The sequence below is a fragment of the Dysidea avara genome, chromosome 6 (genome assembly GCF_963678975.1).
Source record: "Dysidea avara chromosome 6, odDysAvar1.4, whole genome shotgun sequence".
Lineage (NCBI taxonomy): Eukaryota > Metazoa > Porifera > Demospongiae > Dictyoceratida > Dysideidae > Dysidea > Dysidea avara.
This window is the reverse complement of record NC_089277.1, coordinates 28,467,331-28,483,497: the sequence shown is the minus strand read 5'-3', so window position 1 is coordinate 28,483,497 and position 16,167 is coordinate 28,467,331. Positions and strand designations below refer to the sequence as shown.

Below are 16,167 nucleotides of genomic sequence, written 5' to 3'. Positions count from 1 at the left end.
TTCATAGTTTTCGGGGTTACCAGCAAAAATTTTATCCTTGAAATATTTAGTCCTCCATATAGTCTAATACATTAGGGAGTGTTTGCAAATCCACTAAAAATTTATTTTTAGCAACAATGCTCAACCTAAAAAAATATGCCCCTCAAAATATTTAAGCTATACGATATCAGTAGCAGATACAGCATGGAGCATTGGAGCAAATGCCCCCAACCTGTACCATTTCCTTTTAGGAAGAGCTAAATATATCACATTGATATGCCAGCATAGCCAAAACCAGTCTATTGCTCAAGAATTAAAGGTTGAAAGGTAGACAAATCTATTTACTGAAAATTACCTGAAACCAAATTCAAACTGTCACCCAGCACCTTTGCGCATAGTAAACACCTGTAAACACAATTATTGTTTGGCAGGTGTTTAAGCCATTACCTTTATGAAAGGAAAATCAGCAATGATGAATTAAAATTAGATGAAAAGCAAGAAATCACATATAAAATACTGCCTTTTGAGGTGCTTATTGACGTTTAAATTGACAAATTAAAATTTGACTCAAGGTTTTGGTGGTTAACATGCAGTGAATATTTATCCCTGAAATATTTAGACCATATACTGTACGACAGGAAATTACATTCATCAAAATAATTTATTCATCAAGCACCCCAAAAGTCAGTGTTTAGATCTGTGATTTCTTGCCATTGTCAGATTTTATTTGTCAAAGCCAATTAATTATGAATTCGTCAAATTTTCCTTTCATCTATATTTGTGACCAGATTTTACAGAACCGAACCAAATCGCACATCATTATATTATTATTATATTTGTTACTGTGCAGAAATCAAAAAGATTGTTGTGCACAGGTGTGATCATAATGCATGTTCAGGTTGGTACAAAACTCATCTAAGGTAGGGGAGTGAATTACAAAGGGGGGAGTGTGTTCCAGAGTCTGATTGTAGAAGGGGAAAAGGAAAATTTATAGGAGTCAATCATAGTGACAAGCTGTTTATAATATCCTTCTCTTGATGGACGATGATTAGGTATTAGATCATTTGTAGGTATACTTAGATTTCCATTAATTATCTTATACATTGTAGTTATCTTAGACTTGTTTCTTCTTTCTTCGAGGGTAGGTAAATTTAATGATGACATCATTCTTGTTACACTACTAAATCTAGAAAAATTATTGTAGCAAAATCTGGCTGCTCTCCTTTGGATGGATTCATCAGGCAAAATCAAACTAACACCACCAGTGGATAGCTACACTATCGTACTACAAGTTTTGACCCTCAGCACTACTCTAACTACACGAGGCTGGTTTTAATAGACGTCTTTTCTGGGCGGTGTGGAGTGTCCAAATGGCGGTTTCAGGCCTTGTGAAGGACCTGGCTTGGCAAGAATCAGTGGTTTACTGGTGGACAGCCTTATAATGTTGGCCAGACGTGTTCTCTGTAAATTTTGCTACATATCAGCCACTAAGGAGCCAGCACAGTCCTGTAATCTCGTGTCTGGACTCCAATCGTGGTCTGCCTCCATTTTGAGGCCTATCTTTTGCCCTCCCCCCCACCCCCCAGCCTCTACCCCACCCTCCAGCCTCCACCCCTTTGTGAGCACTCGTGATACTACTTAGCTCGTCCAACTGCTCAGATTTTTTCTTATTTGGCGGGAAACTGTACAACCAGCTACAAGTACTGGAAGTGGCTTGACAGGTAACAGATTGATGCATCTTTTGTGTAAATTTCATACGCGTGCTTGCTATCCTTGGAGAGTTATGCTGGCTTCAATTCTTTAAAACCATTTATCTCGAAACTTCTAATGTGCGATTTGGATCGTTTTTCCAAAATCCAGTCACATATTATCATTATATAACACTCATCTAGCTGTAAAGGAGCCAAACGCACAAAAACATACTTTGGAATCACTCCATGACCAGTGCCAGCCACCACATACTGACCAGACTTCTTTCCACTGCTCCAGGATTCTTGGCAGGTCACGTGATCTCACGTGATGCTCCAGAAATAATTTATATGTGACCAGATTTTACAGAACCGAACCAAATCGCACATCAGGCAAAATCAAACTAACACCACCAGTGGATAGCTACACTATCGTACTACAAGTTTTGACCCTCAGCACTACTCAAACTACACGAGGCTGGTTTTAATAGACGTCTTTTCTGGGCGGTGTGGAGTGCCCAAATGGCGGTTTCAGGCCTTGTGAAGGACCTGGCTTGGCAAGAATCAGTGGTTTACTGGTGGACAGCCTTATAATGTTGGCCAGACGTGTTCTCTGTAGATTTTGCTACATATCAGCCACTAAGGAGCCAGCACGGTCCTGTAATCTCGTGTCTGGACTCCAATCGTGGTCTGCCTCCATATTGAGGCCTATCTTTTGCCCTCCCCCCCACCCCCCAGCCTCCACCCCACCCCCCAGCCTCCACCCCACCTCCCAGCCTCCACCCCACCCCCCAGCCTCCACCCCTTTGTGAGCACTCGTGATACTACTTCGCTCGTCCAACTGCTCAGATTTTTTATCTTATTTGGCGGGAAACTGTACAACCAGCTACAAGTACTGGAAGTGGCTTGACAGGTAACAGATTGATGCATCTTTTGTGTAAATTTCATACGCGTGCTTGCTATCCTTGGAGAGTTATGCTGGCTTCAATTCTTTAAAACCATTTATCTCGAAACTTCTAATGTGCGATTTGGATCGTTTTTCCAAAATCCAGTCACATTTCATGTTGTATTGTAGTAGGTAGCTTCTGCAATTACAGTTTTCGGACTTGACAACCTTTTGCAATAACCTAAAAGGTAGAATTCAGCAGTGGATCACTACTGAGAGGTGATCAGTTGTTTATTAGCATGTGTATACATCAACTATAACAGACTGTATCAGGGCCGTAGCAAGGTATGTTGAAGTGGTCCGGCCAATTTTCTGTGAGATAGCTAGCAGCTGGTCACAGCTGTGTAAAGCACACAACCGACATGCGAAGCATGGAGCTGCTAGGGGGGTCTGGGGGCATGCCCCCCTAGGAAAACTTAAAAAAATTAGCACTCTGAGATGGAATCTGGTGCATTTTCTGACTAGTTTTTGACACTTAGACTATACCGTACCATGATTTTTTTATTATTTCATATTTTATGTATGCCACATTATTTGGCATATAATTGTAGCACATGCACATTGAAAATGATTTGGTGATGGTCATGATCATGATGTACTTATAATGTAATAATAGTGTTACAACTGAAATGATGAGAAATGCTAGTTATATAATAATACAGGGTGAAAATCAATTACAAAACTGATCCATGTAATTATACACACTACATGTCGCAGCAAAATAAGCATGAAAGTCACAACTGCAGCTATAGCTATTATGCATCATATAAGTCTATTAACAACAGGTACTGCAACTCAAGACTTTTCCACAATTAAGGCAAACGCTTACACCTACAGTATCTCTCTCAGTAAATTTCCCGAAGATATATACTTAATCTGGGTTCAGTAGATTTGTTGCTAACAAACTCGTTAGCTACTTCAATGAGATGCAACTGGTCAGTTAGTTCTTTGTGTACATGTAGTACCATTAGGAAATTGAATCTTACTTGAGACATTGTTGACCTATTATTATTATTATTATTATTGTTAATTAGCAAAGCCCACTAGGGGCAACACGCTAATGAGCATTACAATCACGCATTATATTAGTACTAGTAATAGCATGGGTAGCAGTGAAATTTGGGATAAATACCACGAGTGTTGTATTGGAAATGGGGATAAATTTCACGAGGCGAAGCCGAGTGAAATTTACCATTTCCAATACAACAAGAGTTGCTATTCCCAGTTAATACCATACTCGCTGCATATACGCAAGCTGTGCATTAGCGTTACTATATATACGCAATTTGTCACTATGTACTAAACACGTGTCAACACTAATTGTTAACATAAATTCTAGCCAATGAAATTGCAATGACAACTTTTTCACTGCTACCAGTGAAATACGGGATAAATTTCACTGCTACTATTGAGACTTTTGTATGGGCACTGAAACAGGTATGGTATTATATTACTTACAGCGTTCTTAAATGTTTCAAGATCTATTGTTATTATTATTATATTGTTTAATTAGCAGAGCCCGCCTGGGGCATAAGTGCTAATGTACATTAAAATCAAAAGTGATTGTATAATAATTGTTTAAAGCTGTCAATAGTTTGTTGGTTGATGATGTCTTGTGGTAGTCCATTCCATTCTGGTATTGTTCTTGGAAAAAATGAGTATTTATAGTTATCTATTGATGTATGATAGTATAGGAATTTTTGTTCATGATTAGATCTTGTAATGGTGACAGGTGATAATGTTGGTAAGTAGCTGTTAGGTATTTCGGTTAGGTTGTGGATAATCTTGTATAAAAGAGTTAATCTTGCACATTTTCTCCTTAATTGGAGTGGTCAGGGGCGGATCCAGAGTCCTGGAAAGAGGGGGGCACCTTGCTGAAAAAAGTTGAAGAGCAAAAAAAAAGGTCACAACAATAATAGCTAGTTATCCTTTACCAAATGTATTATATCACGTAATAAAATCCTATTTATAGCTTCATAAGTAAGCTGCACTGCCTCATGAACATTGTGACTGCTTTATTAGAATAATTGACTGCTCTATTAGAGTATCTCGATCTTGTATGCAATTTCTTGAAGGGGGGGGGGGGCATTTGCCCCAAATGCCCCATCCTGGATCCGCCATTGGTGGTGGCCATTCTAATGATGTTAGCATTTCAGTTATACTATCTCGCATATTCCTTCTCCATGGTCGATTCATTGTGTCGATGTTAGGAATTTGAAGGGAGTTCCATTGAATAATTGTTCGAGGGAGGAAGGAGTATTTGTACACATCAACTCTTGTTTGCAATTGAGTTAGCTTGAGAGGATGTTGAGCATGGGTGGAGGACACTGGAGTTGGTGACGGTAAGCAATGATCAGGTATTGCTAGTAAGTTCCTGACAATCTTGAATAGGAAGGTGAGTCTAGCAATTGTTCTTCTGTTTTGAAGTGTAGGCCATTCAAGACTGGTTAACATGTCTGTGATGCTATCATGGTTTTGGTTAGATCTGTGCCAGGGTTTGTTCAAAACGAAACGAGCAGCGTGGTGTTGAATCATTTCTAGTTTACTGATACTAGTGTGATGATAGGGGTCCCAGATGGTTGAGCAGTATTCTAATGATGGTAAGAGCAATTGTTTGTAGACGTGTTCTTTAATTTCTGATGGTGCATTGTGGAGATTTCTTTTTAAGAATCCAAGGAGTCGATTTGCCTTGTTACAGATGTAATTGATGTGAGGATCCCATGATAATTTGTGGTGGAGATGGATTCCAAGGTAATTGTGTTCTAATACTGTAGCCAGTGGAATGTCGGGCATTTTGTATGTGAAAGTACTCTTGTTATGGTGTGTTGTTATCTGTAAAATTTTACATTTGGAGATGTTGAATTCCATCATCCACCTAAGGTAACTCTTAATTCTGCGCAATGCAGAAAAATAACTTAAGCATCATTTGCATATTATTAGCTTACTCTTTTGCATGCTGCGAGGAAAGCAACTCAGCACAATCTTCATAATCTCTGGGCAGGGCTACTACAGTGTGAACAGCTTCTTTATGGCAACGAGGCTGGTGAGGAGCATCAAGTATTTGTGGATAGTTGAGACTGTCAGTGTGACGCTGTGATACGAGGGACGTGGCGAGCTGTGATGGGGAAGAATCGTTTTGTGATTCGATGCGGGAACCGGATGTGGCGAGCTGTGATGGGGAAGAATTGTCTTGCTTGGATGATGGCACCAATGATGACGATGGTGAAGATACTGTAGATGATGATGAAGAGGATGAGATAGACGCAGAACTTGACTTTGAAAACCAGGAGAATAACGTTGCCATTTTCAGCTGTCGTATTTATCGAAATGAATCAAAATAATTGAAATTAGCTACGAATTCAAACAACACAATTATTGTAGGGTTGCAAAGTGGTCCGGCCATGGCCGGACAAACGGACCGATTCCTACGGCCCTGTGTATAGCTTAGCTATAGACTACCGTATAGCCTAAATATTTCGAGGGGCAAATATTTCGAGGTTGAGCAATGTTGCTAAAAATAAAAATTTCACAGATTTACAAAAACTCCCAAAATGTATTAGACTATATGGAGGTATAAATATTTCAAGGATAAACTTTTCGTTGATAACCTCCAAAACCGAAATATCAGCGAAATTTCACCCCTCAAAATATTTAGAGTGGCTACCTCTTTTAAATGGCGTGGATCTGAACTTTTGTTCCCTTCCTCTTGCCAGCTCCTGATCCCTGAATATTGATGTCACAGAGTTCTAGATTTCTAACAGGAATAGCTACATGGTGAAGGTATATCAACCATATAAAGACAACTGTAGCCTTTGGATGCAGTTGGCGTAACGGTACAACCATAGATGATATTATAGCTAATATCAAGTCATTTTTCATTATTCAAGAAAATACTCCTGATCAAGCTGCCCATTACTATAAAGGGTAGCTAAAGCCTTTTAAGAAGTAGTACTTACGTTTTACCACCGTATCTGAGGTGCAAGTGACATTTACTGTGCTGTAAAATGATAGCCAACCTTCATAGCATCATAATAAGTGTGCACGCGATTGTTAACAGCAATAATGAAATTAGAGGCGGTGGGGTAAAAAGGGATGCGGGCAAAGATGAGAAACAATTAATCAAGTTTGCCTGGCCCTATCATGGTACCGGTACCGTATAGCCTAAATATTCGAGGGGCAAATAGCGTAAGTCGCCATTTATGGAACACATTTCAATAATCGCTTATACTTCCTCACCAGGGCCGCCCAGAGAAATTAAGGGGCCCAGGGCAAAGAGTTAAAGTGGGGCCCTTGACCCAAGTTGTAAGGTGAAGACCAAAAAAAAAAAAAAAAAAGGTCACAACCTGCTGGCAATGACAATAACTACCCATCACCAACCATATCTCCTTATCTATAAGCTTGCTACACTGCTCCTCTGAAGAATACTGTGACTGCTCTATTAGAGTATTTAGATCTGACTGTTCTATTAGAGTATATCGATCTTTTAAACAGGTATTCAGGGGGCCTCCTGGGGCCCCTTTCAGGCTAGGGCCCGGGGCAAAATGCCCCAGTTGCCCCCCCCCCCCTGTGGGCGGCCCTGTTCCTCACCACAACAACACACAGACTTCCGGTTTGGACTATTCAAAAGAGCAGCCTTTGGTCTCTCTGGATACCAAGTTGCAAGTAAATCACACCAACACATTGCAAGTTATGCGCGAAACAGTAGAGCCTATCATTTATCACTCTTCAAACACCGGTACGTATTACCGAACAGCCGTACTTCACTCAATGACCAATTTTCGAACAGTTCGCACATTCCAATGAATAACATACTAGGGAATTACCCTGTCACTTTGAGGTTTCTATGGGATATCCAACTACCGGATAACAATCTGTGACAGAAATTTTACGGAAATTGAATACGCCGTTCACGAGTTATTCAAGTATCTTAGCGTCTAATGGGGTTATAAGTTCGTGTTTACGTATAAGCTGATCATGGAGATCCCTCAGAGTGGCTGTATTATCTTCGCTGAGGGGTTGTGGGTTCGCCAACACTTCGTCGACGCTCGCCAATATCTTCTTAAGGTGTGTTCTGTATCCTCTCCGTGAACATTGGGCTCGCTTAATGTCCGCCATAATCCGTCTTCTTCAGCTCACAGCACCAAAATGAGGTGGAGGTTATGATAATATAGTGGACTGTACCTGATCACAGCACCAAAATGCTGCGGAACGTTCCTATCCTGGCCAGGTCCGACTCGGGATTGGCGGAGTGGAGGGGGACAGGGGCGTAGCCAGGATTTTTTGAAGGGGGGTTCCAGCACCAGCATTGAGTTACTAGAAGCAGGGGTCTGGGGGCGCAGCCCCCAGCCGGTGAGAGACTTTCAATATTTTAATAAAGCAAAACTCAGCAAATTGCTATATTTTATGCAAAAAGTACATTACTTATGATGCATTAAGTGCCCCTGGGATGAAGGTAGTACTAGATAAAGTCACCTAGTGGAAACAGACAGCATAACACATAGAGACACATATAGTAATCTGTAAGTGATGGTTATATCTCACTGTGGTATAGGAGCCATGAATCCACTGATACAAATGACAATCAAAACAATATAACTATACAAATATGCATAGCATGAATTCATTTTGCATAACACAAGTGATAAATTACTGGAGCTCTATATCTTTAAACACTGCACACCAAAGCTATAGCAGTATAAGGTCATGCTAAGTTTTGCATTTAATGTTGGAATGTCTGAAAAACTTCATATGGACATGGATATTAAAATGCATGTTCTATTAGAGTATACCTGACTGCTCTATTAGAGTATATACCTGACTGCTCTATTAGAGTATATCGATCTTTTTAACAAGTTTTGAAGAGGGCTCATGTTACCTCTGTAAATCCTTCCCTGAGAGATGAATGTAAGTTTTATCAATTGTTGTGCTGTGCCATTACACTATATTGCTCACTCATTTTGTCCTGCCACACTAAATGGTGTGTTAGGATCCTGCTTGCAGAAGTCTAAATTTTACAGGGGGGGGGGTGGTTCCTGAACCCCCGGAATCCCCCCTCCCTACGCCCCTGGGGGATTCGAACCACGTACAATCTGAACACCTCGTGTTGTACCCACAATCGAAAGTATATAACATACACGTGCAGTACAGACACGCGTACAATATAATAACTAAATAATTAGAGTTCTAAATAGGGAAGTTACTGTTCAGTCGTCACGACAACTGTAGCTAACATTTTCTGTGAATCATTCATCCCCACTTGTTTTTTCAACTTTTGGTGGCTTAGGCAAGGGCTACTGTTTTCTACAACCGTCTGGCAGATCTTTCAAGTTATCACAGAAGCACAATTAATCCAATACCTCTTTGATTGAACCCGCAGATGTTCTCGTGGATGCGCTCAATGTGCTTTATCTTTCTCACTGCTGCGTTCTGCTGTACTGGCCCGGCATAAAGGTGCAGTCAACAGAACACCCTGCTGTATCCACTGAGCTGCATTTAGTGGAGAGCCATATTATTATTGATTAGTATGTTGTTTCATCATATTCGAGATTCGGGTTTAAAAAGTCACTTTTAGCGATGACGTAACGAGTGACGTAAGGTGGTGACGCACCTTCGAAGTTGAATTTGTTTTATTGAAAATGAAGAGTTTGAGAGGCATACACCTCTTCTCGTTAATTGTTTTACTATACTTTAGTTTACCAAACGTGTCATCACTCGCAACTTCCAGTGAATGTCCTGATTCAGATGATATAACCACGATCGTGGAGTCCATTAACGATCAATTACAGCTCGATCGTGTTTTCAAAAGAATAGTCTCGTATGATAGTCAAACTGCGATGTGCATTCAGTTATCACTTATTGGGAACAAGTTTACACTGGACATAGTACAGCTAATGAGGATCAATGCTACAAAGTTGATAGTGATGGGAGATGGGACAATTGACATTAATTGTACTTCTATTATGACTGATTTGTATACACTCAGAAACATTGTACAACCAATATCACGTGCATCGTTAGTACTATTTGATGGCTTAGCGTTTAATAAGTGTCCAGTACCCATCCTGATAGAGGAAGTAGCTGTGGTGATGATATTAAACTGTGTATTCATGTGAGTCAGTGTTTTGTTTATGATAGCTCAGTGATGCTTGTGTGGCTTCATGCAAACATAGTATTTCCTTGGAAAAATAATTATTAAATTGATTATCTCTAATAGCTACCAGACATTATGTCTTTAGGGAAAGTTTTTTGAAACCACCAACCATCAATTACTCTTTTTTTGTTAGGCATGTTATATAGTGCCGGCAGTCACGTGCATTAAAAAAACACTTAGACAAAAAACCTAAGAAAGCGAAGAAAAAAAGGTGTCTCAGCAGGGGCTCGAACCCAGGCATCTGCACTCATAAACAATGTTCGTAACGATTATACCACTGGTGCTGCAGCTACTAACCTCCTTTAGTTTCTACCTTATAAACATCCGACTGAAGTGTCAAGAGTGAAGAAGAAACCAAAGCTGAACCCTAGCCTACCCCTAACACTAAGGAACTACGTTTCGCGTCCCCTAAAGTTGAATGCTCGGGGCAACCTACTAGACGCATGCCCTAAAGTTGAATGCTTGGGGAATCCTACAAGACGCGTGCCCTAAAGTCGAATGCTCAGGGCATATTGGACGCGTACCAACTCTAGACACAACTGGTTTGTTTGATAGTCCAGCAAACGATGGACTTGTGCCGTTAAAATAGCCATTCACGTTTGTAACCAGTGCCGGCACTATATCCACTTTGTTTTTGTTATCAATTTGACAACTAGATTAACAAGGAATGCACATAATGTATTTTGCAAACACATGGCCCTAAGGCTAGGCAAAGTAGACTCCTTGTTTCTCATCAGCCTCCCACTTTTACCAATACACTACTGCCTCAACTTCCATTATTACATTCTAGTATGACACACCCCATGTGGATCTTAACACATGTGATGTACCTTGTGTTAACAATGGCATTTGTTACCATACTGTGTATGCTGTGTAAAAACATTTATATGGTTTATGTATCATTACATGATTCATGTGACATATGTTATAAAAACAAAATTTTAAAAAAGTAATTAACTTGATGTCATAATGAATAATGACCACCCGCCCACATCAAAATTGAGGAAGTGGCTGAAGAGAAACAAGGAATCTATTTTGCCTGGCCTAAAATAGAAATAGCCAATTTGTGTTACTATATGCTCTCACACTATCACAGCCATTTTGTCAATTATGACATCAAATTTTGTCATTGCGGATATCATCCATTAGCTATCCTTTTAATGAATGAAGGAGTATGTCCCCCACCACATCTGTATCTACCATTTCAGGGCTAGAAATAACATTCAATAATCAGCCAATTTCTGGTCAATATTGTGCAGTGACTGGTTAATTTTATTGTTGTCTGGACGTTGTGGCTGGATAATTCAGACAGAATGCTACACCTGGAGAGCAGCCTTACAAAGGCAGCAATATTTAATTAAGCTGTTTGCTTATGGTTTGTGGCCACAAGCTTTACCTCAAGCCAAAACAGTGATGTTTGGTCAGCTGTACATGAATGTGCAAAATGTATTTAACACCATGTTATCCAGTGTTACCTTCGACTTGTGAGATGCACGAAGATTCATGTAACAGCTAAAAGACTGTTGTACTGGACTAGAAACAGTGTTACATTAATTTGTGACATGGTTACATTACTTTTGGCATGACTAAATCTTTAGTACTGAAAGCTTAATTAACACTGGGTACCAGTACATTTATATGTTTTGACAGGACAAAATCTGTGTTGTACTGGCAGTTTGACAGTACACTCAAAAAAGAATTACCGGGAGCCTTGCACTTATATCACCAGCTATATGTGTAAAAGATCAAGCCATTGGAATTGAAGTTGACCTATGCTAGTAAGTCAATTGCCAGTATAGACCCTTACTTGATTGCTGAAATTTTGCTTGCTTTTACCTATAAAGAATCAATCCTGATAGTTTGATCGTCAACCATAAAAGTCTAGTAAATTCTCGTGTTACTTAAAGTTAGCCTTTGAAGATGCTTGAATATTACTTCTACGAAAACTTTTATCACTTGATTTACTGCAAAAAGCCACATAATATCTATACCTCATTCTGTATTATCACAAAATTATTTCATACACATAGGTACATGTGGTGATATTTAGAGCAGCTAAATTAATTCTGTTTCATTTTATCTCCATTTGTAGACATCATGAACATGGTGCTGTGAACATTTTCAATTCACCAAAAGTCATAGTAAAGAACTGTACATTTTTAAACAATACCTCCAGTAGCTTTTTTACAAGAAAACCATTTCAGGGGAATGCAGGAGGTCTGTCTATAGGTCACAACATTAGACTTGCTACTATACCACTAAGCACAGTTGATATTCTGGTAACTGATTGCAACTTCACCTACAATCATGCTACCCCACCTTCACATTTACTAACATCACTGAATGGATTGCAGACCAGGAGAATTTTTAGTGGAAGAGGTGGAGGTTTATCCATACCAGTAAATATCACTGGTGAATTCAACTGTACTGTTAATAACAGTGTGTTTGTAAACAACTTTGCTGATGCATTTGGAGGGGGTGCTTATGTTTTTATTAGTGAGATTCTTACTTTAAACCAGACATATGTGTTTGGAAATAATATTTTCAGGATGAATTCAGCTGATTTTGGAGGAGCTTTGTGTTTTGCAAGTCATGTACGTTCGTTGACAAATTTCTTTCAAAGTGCTGTTTTGTACAACTGTACATTTGCAAAGAATACTGCTAACAACATTGGTGGTGGGATATTTTTGCTTCCATCGTTTCGTGGTTTGGGAGGCACTTATGTGAGATTTGAAAGATGTGAGTTTCTTTCCAACTCAGCCATACATCATAGTGGTGCAGTAGATGTTGTATCGTATAACCTCTATGGTAACAGACAAAATCAGATCCCAGTGGAATTTGTGCACTGGTGAGAAATGTGATTATGATTATTTGTTGTATATGTAATACAGTACCTTATTTCTGGGTTTGTACTATGATCATTTTGTCACACCGTTATTGTGTGATATAGAACTTTAAAAGTAGTGTGTTTTAATTTGCAGTAATTTATGTCCTGTGTATTGTAATTTATGTCTAGTGTGTTTGATGATAACTTTGGTGCTGATGGTGCTACTGTTAGCCTCAGTTATTATAGTGGGAAACTTGATAATGTGACATTTAGTAACCAAAGGGGAACAGCAGTAAGGGTAAGCACTCTACTTCTTAGATAAATAATCTACATGCTAGCTTTTTTTGTTGGAATCATTAATTAGCTCACTAAGTTGCTGTAAACTTTTTTTTTTAATTTTTGGCACAACTTTTATTAAATTATCACTTGGTGAGTGTCACCACTACAGTGTCACCACTACAGTGTAACCACTACAGTGTCACCACTACAGTGTAGGCATATAAATTTTTAGTGTATGTCACATACAATATGTGACTGTCTAAGACTAGATCGTTTCATTGAAGATGAATAGAGTGTTTCATTGAAGATGGCTCCAAAAGTGGTGATGTTCAAAATGTCGTGAAATACCAAACTAAGCATGCGGTTCTACCCAATAATATGTATAGGTATTCAATGTTTCAGTGCGTGAAAGTATCCCATGCAAACTCATCTGCATTTTCTACCATATGATATTACAGTGTACAGGCCGGATTTAGGAAAACATACATCAAATTTCATGATTTGTAACTTCAGATTTGCTTGATTAAAATTTGGTTTGCTCTGAGCAGCGTCATAGCTTAATTGTGACCCTATTTTGGAAAACCATACATCTGGGCACATGCAAAATTTGTGGGAATTCTCAATTGAAAATTTCAATGATTTTTTTAAATTATTTTTTTTGCATAGTCTGATAAAGCAACTATTAAACCTTCTTGCTGTGAATTTTCACACCCATAGCTTCTTTTATCTAGGAGGTATACTGAATTATATCAGACCATGTAGTAGTTTCACAATGTGTGGGACAACAATTAACTACAAATTGGGTGATTTGTTCATTCCCAAAACCAAACATTTTCTTGTCTTTACACAATATTACTACAAGTGATTTAATTGAGAAAAAGCACAAAGAACACATGATTAAACTCTCAAGAACCTCTTTTCATTAATTTTAGATTGTAAGAATGATGATCTTTGTCAACAAAGTGATTTGTCATCAATTTGTCCTATAAACTGATAATGAAAAGTTAGTTTGTTATGTATTAGACAGTAAATTGGCCATATCTTTGGAATGCTTCTACGTATCGTCACAAAATTTTCACACAAGGTAGATAACCACTCAGTGCTTCATTGTAGTTATAAAAAACAAAATTGACCGTGCCCAGATGTATGGTTTTCCAAAATAGGGTCACAATTGATGGTAAATCTTCAGATAGTTAAAGCACCGTCATGTGTATGGACATAAAATACAGCATGAGGGTGTGTGTCAAGAGACTAATACAGCACGAAGCTAAGCCAAGTGCTGTATTAATCTTGAGATCCCACACAAGACTCCATCTGAGTTCTGTATTTTTATACACACAAGCATAGGTAGTGCTTTAAGTGTTAACTGTATAGTACAGTGTACTTCCTGGTCATCTTTCTTGGAGCATTTACCTCAAGTACCAGAACCACTTAGGCAAATCCATTGCTGGGTAAGCCTAGTCTTCCAGACCTTTCCTATGACCAGGGCAAAGGTGAAAACGTGAGAAAAAAGGATAGTGAACTGCTCGTCCACTGCAAGGCAGACTAATGCTCATACTTTCCATCTCCTTGGGAGTGCTGACATGAAACAAAGTGTTTGAAACTCCTCTTGCTTTGGAGATCACGATGCTAACAAGGATTTGGTGTTTCACCTTCCTTCATTGTGAAACAAGCACTTAAAAAAATTTACGGTATTCGATTTTGTAAACATTCCACCCATTGGGTTTATAGTATTCTGCTGTATACTTAGGCTTGCAGATCCGGTCACAAATGTTTATGTGATTTAAGTGTTGTATGAAGTTACTAAACTCAGTGGCGAGTGGTCTCATGCGTGGTATGATGTGACTTGTGTGGCATGTTACTCGCGTGGCTAGTGCTCATAGGCGGATCTAGGAGACACTGTCAGGGGGGGCCAAGGGGGGGCAAGAAGTTTTAGTGCACAACAGTGTTTATTCTACTATGAGCTATGGGGAAATTCTAGAACACAAGTTATATTCATTTGCATAACCTTATTCAGCATATAGCTGGATGAACGATGGACATACAGTTTGTAAAACTGTAGTTGGAGAAAATTTTAAAAATCAGACCTCCCAGGTTTGAATTTCAGAGCATTTTTGATAATGCTTAGCTTAAAAGTGTATGATTTGCAATGCGTACAAAGATTGGTTAGCCTATCTGAGATAACTTGTTTGATGGTAAAGTGTATACCAAATCAAAATAAGGAGTAGCTAGCATTGTTACGATTTGTAAAATTTGTTAATTGATGACATCAGAATTGCGACTATTCTATTAGAGTAGTGACTTCTCTATTAGAGTATCTCGATCCTTGCACAAAATTCAAATTTATTTGCCTCACTTTCTTTACAGTGTACAGTTTAACTATAAATGTTAGGCACATTTATAAGCGTTGTCTTCTATTTGCCAATTGGCTTTCTATACTTCTAAAAGCAGTGTGAATGCATGATTCTAGTTTCTGGTATACATATGGTACTGTAGGTCCAAGGGGGGCCAGAGAAGGGCCAGGGGGGGCACAGCACCCCTTGGCCCCCCCTCAGATCCGCCTATGCTAGTGCTTATCCACGCTATTTTCCACAGGTCTTGTGCAGTACATGTACATTGCAATAGAACAACCCCACGAGAAGACACGAGCATTACTCATATGTGCTCTGCATGCTCACGACATTACCTGTGAGCTGTACTGTATAAAAGCCACATTCAAATAAACATAATATTATGTCTCAATTATAAATCAGGGATTTCCAGTACAGTGGGAAAATAAACACCTTGTCTCCAATATAGATGCAGGCTATTATTGGAGTCTGCTGTTTGTGAATTTAATTCCTTCCCTTGCTGCTGTATATCCTTAAAATTACAGTATCAGCAGTAAGTATAGAAGTAGAAGAGGTGCCATGAGTAAGTCCGCATAGCTACATGCAGATATGTAACATATAGTAGCTAGATTTATAGCATACAACTGTTAGTCAATTGTTTTAGGCCTTCACTACAATTTTTTACACATTAACGACACAAGGTCTGAATTAATGCTTACAATTTCAATAATGATTTCTATTCTATTACGGTTAGAATTCAATTAAACACCAGGTGTCACTTGCACCTATTCCAAAATACGGACTTTTATTTGAATAAATACAGTGACTATGTCGATACAGCACAGTTACTGTATGTGGATAATTGGCCATACAGTGTACTGTATGGAAAATACAGTGAATGTCAGCACTTTGAACCCTTCAGTACTGATAATTGTTTATGAAATAGAATATTAAGCCTCTTAATAGTA

The 16,167-nt window shown here is 38.9% G+C and overlaps 1 protein-coding gene across 4 annotated transcripts in view; it reads left to right on the top strand.

The window, feature by feature from the left end:
- The first annotated feature begins 9,195 nt into the window (after positions 1 to 9,195).
- Positions 9,196 to 16,167, top strand: part of LOC136257266 (uncharacterized) — a 56,574-nt gene continuing 49,602 nt past the window's right edge. For 3 of the 4 annotated variants that reach the window (XR_010701874.1, XR_010701875.1, XR_010701876.1), the window contains exons 1-3: positions 9,196 to 9,721; positions 11,856 to 12,611; positions 12,780 to 12,888. Coding sequence is in view for 1 of the 4 variants with exons in the window: in XM_066050359.1 (XP_065906431.1) it covers positions 9,249 to 9,721; positions 11,856 to 12,611; positions 12,780 to 12,888 (1,338 nt within the window). In the remaining 3 variants the exon portion in view is untranslated. The remainder of the gene's footprint in view (positions 9,722 to 11,855; positions 12,612 to 12,779; positions 12,889 to 16,167) is intronic. The other variant, XM_066050359.1, reaches the window with a different exon arrangement.